At 41.0% G+C, this 9,995-nt stretch overlaps 1 protein-coding gene across 1 annotated transcript; it reads right to left on the bottom strand.

Moving 5' to 3' along the window:
- Nucleotides 1–688: 688 nt before the first annotated feature.
- On the bottom strand, nt 689–2,997 carry LOC141632532 (uncharacterized). Its single transcript, XM_074445075.1, has 3 exons — nt 2,977–2,997; nt 1,522–2,459; nt 689–1,109 (listed from the first exon to the last, which is right to left on the bottom strand). Exons 1-3 carry the CDS (start codon nt 2,995–2,997, stop codon nt 689–691), a joined length of 1,380 nt encoding a protein of 459 aa, XP_074301176.1.
- Nucleotides 2,998–9,995: the final 6,998 nt, after the last annotated feature.

The raw sequence follows: 9,995 nt of genomic DNA, 5'->3' as shown, positions 1-9,995 counted from the left end.
GATGTTGGTGATGTGTGAAGGTGTGGGTGAATGGGGGAAAGGAAATTGAAACCTTCGGGGGGGGGGGGGGTGAGGGGTAAGGATTTAGAGGAGTGTGGGGGTAAGGACGAGGTAAAAGGTATCATTCTTTTTATCAAACAAACACAAATAAAGGGTATCACCCCTTTTGATTCCATTTCCCTTTCCTAAATACCCCCAACCAAACGCCCCCTGAGAGCCGACTCAAACCCTGTCAGACCAGTTGTCGATGATGTGTAAATTCCGAACAATTGTCTGTATATATCGTCGCTCTTCATCTCCCTGACACACCATTCCCGTATAACTATATAATCTACTTCTTGCCCTTGTTGGGCGTGAGATATAACCCGGAATCCACAATGCCTGTCATCTCCAACATCTACCCAACCGTCAAAGTGGCCCCAAAGCACCTCAAGCCGTACCGTTTGGCTCATGATGATATAAGGCCAATGGTAATGTTCCTTTCAAACGGAGCATCGGGAGCTCCTGATTCGAAATCACCATGTCTTTGTTATGATGGTTGTGCATTTGTTGAACCGTTAGTACTTGATGTCCTGAACTTCCTTTGTGCATGCTCGAAACCCGACTTTTTTCTAGTTGTAGAACCTCTCGGACGACCTTTCAGATTCTCATTGATAGGGGGTGGCAAAATTTCTTCGTCCTCCGGGTGTTAGAAGTCACGCAATAAGTCTATGACTGCCCTTCGGTAAACCGGGTCACTGTTTCTCACACCTTCAACTAATTCCTCAAATAAATCACCATCATTTTTTGGCATTTGTTGAGGACTATCATACACCAATGTCTTCCAAATGACATGAAAATCTTCAAGATGGACCCTCCTACCTCTGTTATTCAAATAAACCAACTTGTATGCATAAGGTAATCCAGGAGTCGTTCGTAGCACGTGTCCACATTGATCCTCAACCTCGATACCCAAATCAAGGCCTCTCAAAAGTTCATTCTCAATTATCTCTATGGCCATAGTATACACGTTCCCTTGCAACAAGGAGAAAGTACGGGATGTTATCCTTGGTCTACTCATTGAATCTTTGAGCTCCTTTCTAATCTTGGAGTGTTGACCTTCTAGCATGCTGTGGAAATGGGACCACATGGTATCAAGTGTGAGATGATCACTTTTCAACCAAGCCTTCAATAGAGAATGGGCTGACTCAACACGCAAAGTTTTCGTGTTACCAAGATGGAAGCACTCGTTTGTATAACATAATACAAACTTCGCCGCATGCTCACCCCAAGTTTTCCCAATATAAGTGGCCAAAGGTTTCCACTTGATACAGAAGATCCTCCACCAATGCTGAAACTCTTGCTCGGTAGGTGCATCGATCACTTTATTCCAACCCGATTATGGATTTGTCATGACATGTTTCTTGTAACTCTCGCTTTGATCGATAGTGATAGCTTTAGAATTGATGGCTTTTTTCACGTGCCATTGACACAACAAATGATCAATCCCGAGGTATACTGCATTAAGAACATTAATCAAACCAAATTTCCCGGTCGTTGACAAAGACAGAAGGGGACGCTCCCGTGGAATCTAAAATGTCACCTAACTTCTTCAACTGCCACTTGTAGCACTCCTCGGACTCGGTAGGAAGCATTAAACATGCAATTAAGAACCACAATCCGATGGGTGTGACACCAACCATCTCAATGACTGGATTCTTGTATATGTTGGTATTATATGTCGAATCTATAATTACCACATAAGGATAAGCTCGGAACAACTTCACGGAATCAAAATGTGCCATGAAACCATGTGTGATCTGTTTTGTCTCGGGATTACTCTCATTCCAATGCACGTATTTTGCTTGTACCGCTAGAGCCCACATATGTTGAGCGGTGTTCCTTTCACCCCCAACTTCTTGCCTAATTTTTCTTTTCTCGTTATATATCTGGGTGCTTGACGGTTGAGGTTTTTCGGGGATTTTCAAATGAAGACCATTTTTAATATCCCTCGTCAGAACCCCGGCCATAGTTTGTTGCCTAACATATGCCTTCTCCTCCTTATCCAATCCCGCGAATTGCCGATCCCCGTCCTTATAAAGTGCTACGTTGTGGTTGTGTCGTCCATCACCCTCGGAGGTTACAATGTTCCAAACTATCGTCACTTGATCATTTTTAACCACGTAATTTTGCACGGCACGAACACGGCAAAGGCATGAAAACTTCTGCGACCTCCTTGGCTTCTCGGGATCATCCATTGGCGGGGGTAGCCCATGTCTTTTACATCGAAAATAACTTGTCAACAACCCATTTTCTTTTCTGTTTTTTACTCCGTTATTTGCTTTAACAAAAGCAAACTCATTCTCGAACGCAACACTATTAGCCCAATTGAAAGCATCATCACGAGTTTCGAAATCTAAAGTCATCACGAACAATGGGTTGTAATTAATTGAATTCTCGCTAAAACTCTCCCATGAAACCTGTTTCAAGCAATTCAGACAATAGTTAGACAATAAAAACGATACATAACCTAAAAAAATTACGTTAAACGGAAGCAAAACAAGAGAAAACGAGTTTATTGTCCGACCACGGACTGAAAGTTGAGACTCAACAATCAATCCATGGCCAAACCACGAGACTCGACGTTCGACCATGGCCAAACATTGAGACTCAACTTTCAACCATGGTCCAAGCGTTGAGACTCAACATTCCACCGTGGGCAAACGTTGAGAATCAACGTTACACCATGGTCAAACGTTGGATCTCACGTTTGGTCCATGGCTGAACCTTAAATCTCAACGTTTGGTCTATGGTAGAATGTTAAATCTCGAGGTTTGGTCCATGGGTTGTACAAATTTCATATTTACGTAAAAAAACCCGCAATGTTTACTACAATTAAGTAAATATGTGACGTAAATCAACTAACGAATATATTTAACAATGCGCAAAAAAATAAAAATTAACCAAAATAATGAAGCGATTAAGTTGTTTACGTACCGATGATTCAGGTTCCCTCATGTTAATTAATCTTGTTAATTGTTGTAGTGGTTTTTTTTTTAATTTAGTTGGTTTTTACTAGAATTTGAGAGAAAATTTTTTAGAGCGAGAAATGAGTGTAAATGTGTAAAGGGAATTAGTCTTTTGGAATAAAAACGTCGTCGATAGTTAGTAAAACGTCGTCGCTGAAAATCAGCCCTCTACCTTTTATCCACAATCAAACGCGTCTTCATGCCTTATTCCAAACAAATTCATCCTCTTTTCTCAAGCGTCTGCCTACGTAACAAATATGAAAAAACCTTGGTTTCTCCAACCAAATTGTTTAAAAATATAAAAACTCAATAATTATTTTATTTAAAAAGCAAAAGAGAAAAAATAAATTCACAGTCCTTCTCAGTCTAGTCTATGGTAGTAATGATGCTGCTAGGAGAGAAATTTTATGGAGAAACCTGTCTACTGCAGCTACTGCTACCTCTTGGTTAGTCTGGGGAGACTTTAATATTGTTAGGAGTGCTGAGGAAAAGTTAAGTTCTACTCCCCCTGATCTTCAGGATATGATGGCTTTCAATTCTTGTTTAGCCACCTGCATGTTGGATGACATTAGTAGTACTGGCTGTGACCTCCTGGACTAATAAGCAAGAAGTTTCTACCAGGGTTTGGTCTAAGCTTGATAGGGTCCTAGTTAATCCTTCTTGGTCTACTAGTTTTCCTAATTCTTATGCAACTTTTCTTGCTGTTGGTGTTTCAGACCATTCTCCTAGTTTGGTGCACATTTCCACTGATCTTAAAATTGTTAAGAGGTTTAGCTTTTTGAATAGCTGGATTGAGCACCCTGATTATCTTCAGACTGTTAAAACTGCTTGGGTAACTAATAGACCTGGGAGCCCTATTTTTAGTTATTTGGAAAAAATGAAATATGTTAAGCTTGCTCTCATCAAGCTTCACCACAAAGCTTACAGTAATATTTCTTCTCGAGTTGCTGATGCTAAGAGAGAGTTATTGACTTGTCAGCTTGATCTTCAACATAATCCTTTTTCTCCTTCTCTGATTCAGCAAGAGCGTCACTTATTGCAGAATTATAGTACTTTAAAGGTAGCTGAGATGAATATTCTTCAGCAAAGAGCAAAAATTAAACATGTGCAGGCTTCTGTTAGTAAAACTCAGTACTTGTTTTCCAAGATCCAGGAAAGGAAAAACCAGTAACTTATTGGAGCCATTAAAGATAAACATGGTACTGATCACCATGGTCTGGATGTTGTTGCCTCTGCTTTCCAGGACTATTATCAGGATCGTTTAGGCAGGAAATCTGTTGTCCGGCAGATTGATGTTGATTTTTTCTCTCAGGGGCCCTGTGTTGCTGATAATGATAAGCAGGATTTAGTTACACCTATTACTTATTATGAAATCAAATCTGTTGTTTTTAGTATGGATTCTCAGAGTAGTCCTGGGTTGGATGGATTCTCAGCTGGCTTTTTCAAATCAGCTTGGAGTATCATTGAGAAGGATTTTTGTAAAGCTGTTCTCAGTTTCTTCCGAACTAGCCACATGCCAAAGCAGGCTAACTTCACTGTCATATCACTCATTCCCAAGAAAGCTACACCAAGTTCAGTTCTTGATTTCAGACCCATCTCTTGCTGTATAGTCTTTTATAAGATTGTGAGTAAGATTCTTTCTAATAGAATAAAGAAGGTGGTTCCTTATCTAATAGGTGATGAACAGGCTGCTTTTGTTCAAGGAAGGAGCAAAAATTAAACATGTGCAGGCTTCTGATAGTAATACTCAGTACTTGTTTTCCAAGATCCAGGAAAGGAAAAACCAACAACTTATTGGATCCATTAAAGATAAACATGGTACTGATCACCATGGTCTGGATGTTGTTGCCTCTGCTTTCCAGGACTATAATCAGGATCTTTTAGGCAGGAAATCTGTTGTTTAGCAGATTGATGTTGATTTTTTCTCTCAGGGGCCCTGTGTTGCTGATAATGATAAGCAGGATTTAGTTACACCTATTTCTTATGATGAAATCAAATCTGCTGTTTTTAGTATGGATTCTCAGAGTAGTCCTGGGTTGGATGGATTCTTAGCTGACTTTTTCAAATCAGCTTGGAGTATCATTGAGAAGGATTTTTGTAAAGCTGTTCTCAATTTCTTCCGAACTAGCCACATGCCAAAGCAGGCTAACTCCACTGTCATATCACTCATTCCCAAGAAAGCTACACCAAGTTCAGTTCTTGATTTCAGACCCATCTCTTGCTGTACAGTCTTTTATAAGACTATGAGTAAGATTCTTTCTAATAGACTGAAGAAGGTGCTTCCTTATCTAATAGGTGATGAACATGCTGCTTTTGTTCAAGGAAGGAGTATTTTTGAGAGCATTCTTTTTTCTCAATCTCTTGTTAAAGGGTATAGTAAGAAGAATATCTCTCCTAGGTGTCTTATTAAAGTTGACATTCGTAAGGCATTTGATTATTTGCAGTGGGATTTTATATCTGATATGTTAAGAGTTCTGAGGTTTCCTCCTCAGTTTATCACCCGGATTCAGGGATGTATCACTGGGACTTGGTTTTCTCTCAAGATTAATGGTGGCTTGTCTGGTTTTTTCCAAGGCAGAAGTGGAATAAGACAAGAAGATCCTTTATCTCCTTATCTTTTTGTGCTGAGTATGGAAATTTTCTCCAGATCTCTAAGAGTGCTCTGTTCAAAACCTCAAGTGTCCTACCATCCAAAATGTAGTAAGCTCAATTTGACTCACTTGGTCTTTGCTGATGATCTTATGATTTTTACAAGAGGAGATGTTCCCTCTGTAATGGCTGTTAAAGACACTTTAGCTGAGTTTGCAGGGTTGTCTGGTCTGGAAGCTAATATTGATAAGACCAATATTTACTTTGAAGGGGTTTCTCAGGCCCTTAAGTGCAAATTATTCAGAGTACTGGTTTCAGTGAGGGTTTTTTCCCCTTCAGGTATCTTGGTATGTCTTTGGGAACATCCAGATTTGTTGTTAGTATGTTTAATCCTTTGGTCACTAAGATTCAACAATCTATTCAGCATTGGTCATCTAATTTACTCTCTTATGCTGGCAAGACACAGCTTATTAATGCTGTGGTTTTTGGTCTGGAAAACTTCTAGAGTTCTAGCTGTTTTCTGCCTTAGGAGGTGGTTAAAAGAATCAATAGGATTTGTAAAGATTTTTTCTTGGGCATCAAGGATGGGCAACGAAGGTTAGTTTTTTAGAGTTGGGTTCACATTTGTACATCTATCCTCATCATCCGTTCATACATCTATATCCCTTCCTACGGGCGAGATTGTTTCTTGCTCCGTTTTGTTCAAGGACGTGCCTGTCAGTATTGCAAGGGTGATCCTTCTTGCCGATCTTGTCCAATTCAAGCTAGGAGAGTATGATGTGATTTTGGGTATGGACTGATTATCTCGCTATGACGTTAGGTTCCTGTGTCATGATCAGAATATCGTGCTTAAGAGTCCTACAGGTTCGAGGGTTTCTTACCAGGGTGTTAGGGTTATACCTACTGTTAAGTGGGTTTCTGTGATGAAGATGGTTAGCTTGAGTAGAAAGGGTTATCAGATCTATCTGTGCAGTGTTCAGGGTGTTTCAGTTGAGCCTAAGTTAGAGGATATTCCTGTGGTTAAGGAGTTTCCCGATGTCTTTTCTGAGGATCTACCTGGTATTCCTCATGAGCGAGATGTAGAGTTTTCGATTGAGTTCTTGCCTGGAACTGGTCCCATTTCGAAAGCTCTCTATCGTATGGCACTAGCTGAGTTACAAGAACTTAATTAACAACTTGAGGATATGATCGATAAGGGTTTTATCCGACCGAGTGCTTCGTCGTGGGGTGCTCCTGCTTTGTTCTTTAATAAGAAGGATGGTAGTATGCGGTTGTGCATCGTTTACCGTGAGCTGAACAAGGTTACTATCAAGAACAAGTATCCCTTGCCAAGGATTCAGGATTTGTTTGATCAGCTTCGTGGTGAAAGTGTGTTCTCTAAGATCGACCTATGGCCAGGTTACCATCAGATACCAGTTAGGAATGAGGATATTCCTAAGAATGCTTTTCGTTCGAGGTATGGCCACTATGAGTTCGTGGTGATGCCGTTCGGGTTGACGAATGCACCTGCCGTTTTCATGGATCAGATGAACCGCACTTTCAGCGAGTATTTGGATAAGTTTGTCATGGTGTTCATAGACGGCATACTGATTTACTCGAGAGACGAGGCTGAGCACGAGAATCATCTTCATGTTATATTGGAGACTCTGCGTAAGCAGAAATGGTATGCTAAGTTCTCAAAGTGCGAGTTTTGGTTAAATGAAGTTAGCTTCTTGGGTCATGTGATATCTGGCGATGGAGTTATGGTTGATCTTTCAAAGATTCGAGTTGTGGTCGAGTGGGAGAGTCCAATGAATGTGAATGAGGTTCGGAGTTTCCTTGGACTAGCTATGTACTATCATCGGTTTGTGCATGACTTCTCTAAAATTGAAAGACCGATGACTCAGTTAATGAAGAAGGAATCCAAGTTCATTTGGACTGAGGCTTATGAAGCTGCTTTTCAGGAGTTGAAGAAAAGGTTGACTACCGCTCCTGTGTTGACTCTACCAGAAGAGGGCATTGAGTTCGATGTTTTCCGTGATGCATCAAAGTCTGGTTTGGGTTGTGTCCTGATGCAGAAGGGTAAAGTTGTGGCTAATGCTTCCCGTCAGTTGAAAGTTCAAGAGATGAACTATCCGACTCACGATCTTGAGTTAGCAGCAATGGTGTTTGCGCTTAAGTTATGGCGACACTACTTGTATGGAGTCTCTTGCAACATTTATATGGATCATAAGAGCTTGAAGTATATCTTCACTTAGAGAGATCTTAACATGAGGCATAGATGCTGGTTGGAGCTGCTTAATGACTATAAGGTTGAGCTGCAGTATCATGAGGGTAAGGCAAACGTAGTTGCCGATTCTTTGAGTCGCAAAGTGTGTCATGCTATGGAATCGGTGATGGTGTTACCTGACGACTTGAGTCTAGAGTTCCAGCAGATGAGCCTTGAAGTAGTTCTTCCTGGTACTTTAGATTTGAGTGCGATGGTTGCTGAACCCGAGATTCTTCATGAGATCCGAGTTAAGCAAAGAGAGGATGAATTCTTAGAAGGAGTTCGAGTCGCTATAAGCGAAGGTCGCACAACAGACTTCGTCGTTGGACCTGATGATGGTCTGCGATTCCAAGGTTGCTGGTGTGTACCTAGCTGTGAGGTCTTAAAATGTAAGATTCTCAAGGAGGCTCATAGTACTCCCTATTCGGTTCATCCTGGTGGTGATAATATGTATAAGGATCTAAAGCTACGATTTTGGTGGCCGGGTATGAAGAAAGAGATAGCCGAGTTTGTGAGTCGTTGTCTGATCTGTCAGAAGGTCAAGTTCGAACATCAGAGACCTGGTGGTCTACTGCAACCCTTGGATATTCCCACTTGGAAATGGGATTCGATTTCGATGGACTTTGTCATGGGTCTGCAGAGGTCGCTGAGAGGAATGAATGCGATTTGGGTCGTGTTTCGACAAGGATTTTGGTAAATGAGAACGTCCTGCCAGGGGATTTAAAGTAGGGTGATCTAACTCAAATAACTTGCCTGACTAGTTTTGTTAAGTAAATAAACAAACGATAAATAAAGACTCAAAGATTTTATACGTGGAAAAACCCTGAGAATAAGGGAAAAAATCACGGGCACCAAGCCAGGAGTCATTGTTATTATGATCTTAGATAGCCTGACAGAGTATCTGTATATCAGGCGTGATAGGTAAAAATATTGCTTAAGAATACAAGAGTGGAAGTGAGAGTGAGAGTGTGTTGAATGTCCTTTCTATTTTTTCTTCTCTTCAATTTATACTAGCTTCCCAAGTCTTATTTTTCTGCCGTTTAGGGTTTCCTGGTAAATAGGGCTTATGCCCTATTTACCCAGGGGTGGTTGCCATCCATTTAGCCGTTGCCTTTGACTATTCCCTATATCTCTTCCTTCTAAATTGGTCTTCCTTGTTTGTAGGGAGTATATATGAACAGCTTGGTTGTTGCCTGCTCTACTTGTGCAGCCCTTTTCTTATGCCTGACGTGTTCTCCTTTCAGGCCGGTGGTTATTTATTTCCTGTCTTGTATCAACTTCTGCTTGATGCTTGTCCTTATCCACGTAGTGCCTGATTTCTGGTGTCCTTTGCTTGAATCTTAGTTTTGATCATCGCCTGGCCTTTGTCAGGTTAGGCAGGGTAATTCTGGGCCCAACAATTGCCTCTTATCTGCTTATTCCATTATTGGGTCTGGTTAGGAATAAGGAGATAAAAATTTGGGCCAGGCAAAAAGTTGTGCATGGATCTTTTATCAGATTTAGAATTTGTGTTTGATTCAGCTTCTTGTAACGGCTATATGTCATAAATAGGGTAGATTCACAAAACCCTAGGAGAGTTATGATTAGCCTCAACCACTTGCTTTCCTAGCCGTTTTAGATTTGCGGTTGTAAATACTTTGCCTTGCACCGTGTTGTTTTCATATTCCCATCTCAAAATTTCTTCTTTATCTTTCTAGAATCCTCTTTTTCCCAAAAAACCAATTCTCTGCAAAATAAAATATGGCTGGTGGCAGAAGAAAGACGGCTGCTTCCAAGGCTGCTGTTGAGGCTGAGAAAGCTCCTGCTGAGATTGAGAAGGTTCCTGCAGAGGCTGAGAAGGTTCTTGCAGAAGTTGAGAAGGTTTCAGATGTCATCCCTGAAGATGAAGTGGTGGAGGTTGTTGCTGCCCCAGAGATTTTATCCATGTTATATAAAGGGGTTGAATATACTCCTGTTAAGGTTTTGGCGGCTTCTTTTCATGAAGCCAATCAGTTGAAATCAACTTTTGAGCATTACTTGAAGGATAGGGGTCTCATTCCTAGTAGGGCTTAAGTCTGGATTCCTGAGAGTGGTCCGGTCAGAGATAAATGGGGTAGTCCGGGCTGGTTTTGTATCTCTGAATGGGCATTCAGGGGTGGATGTCAACTTCC

The sequence above is a fragment of the Silene latifolia genome, chromosome Y (assembly GCF_048544455.1).
Source record: "Silene latifolia isolate original U9 population chromosome Y, ASM4854445v1, whole genome shotgun sequence".
Lineage (NCBI taxonomy): Eukaryota > Viridiplantae > Streptophyta > Magnoliopsida > Caryophyllales > Caryophyllaceae > Silene > Silene latifolia.
This window is presented reverse-complemented; position numbering and strand designations above follow the sequence as displayed.

Excerpts from the sequence above, each read along its gene's own strand:
- LOC141632532 (XM_074445075.1), bottom strand. The coding sequence starts at position 2,997 with ATGAGGGAACCTGAATCATCG. Across the intron at positions 2,460-2,976 it reads TGAGGGAACCTGAATCATCG|GTTTCATGGGAGAGTTTTAG; the intron begins GTACGTAAACAA and ends TGCTTGAAACAG. Across the intron at positions 1,110-1,521 it reads GTCAACGACCGGGAAATTTG|CATGCTAGAAGGTCAACACT; the intron begins GTTTGATTAATG and ends CCATTTCCACAG.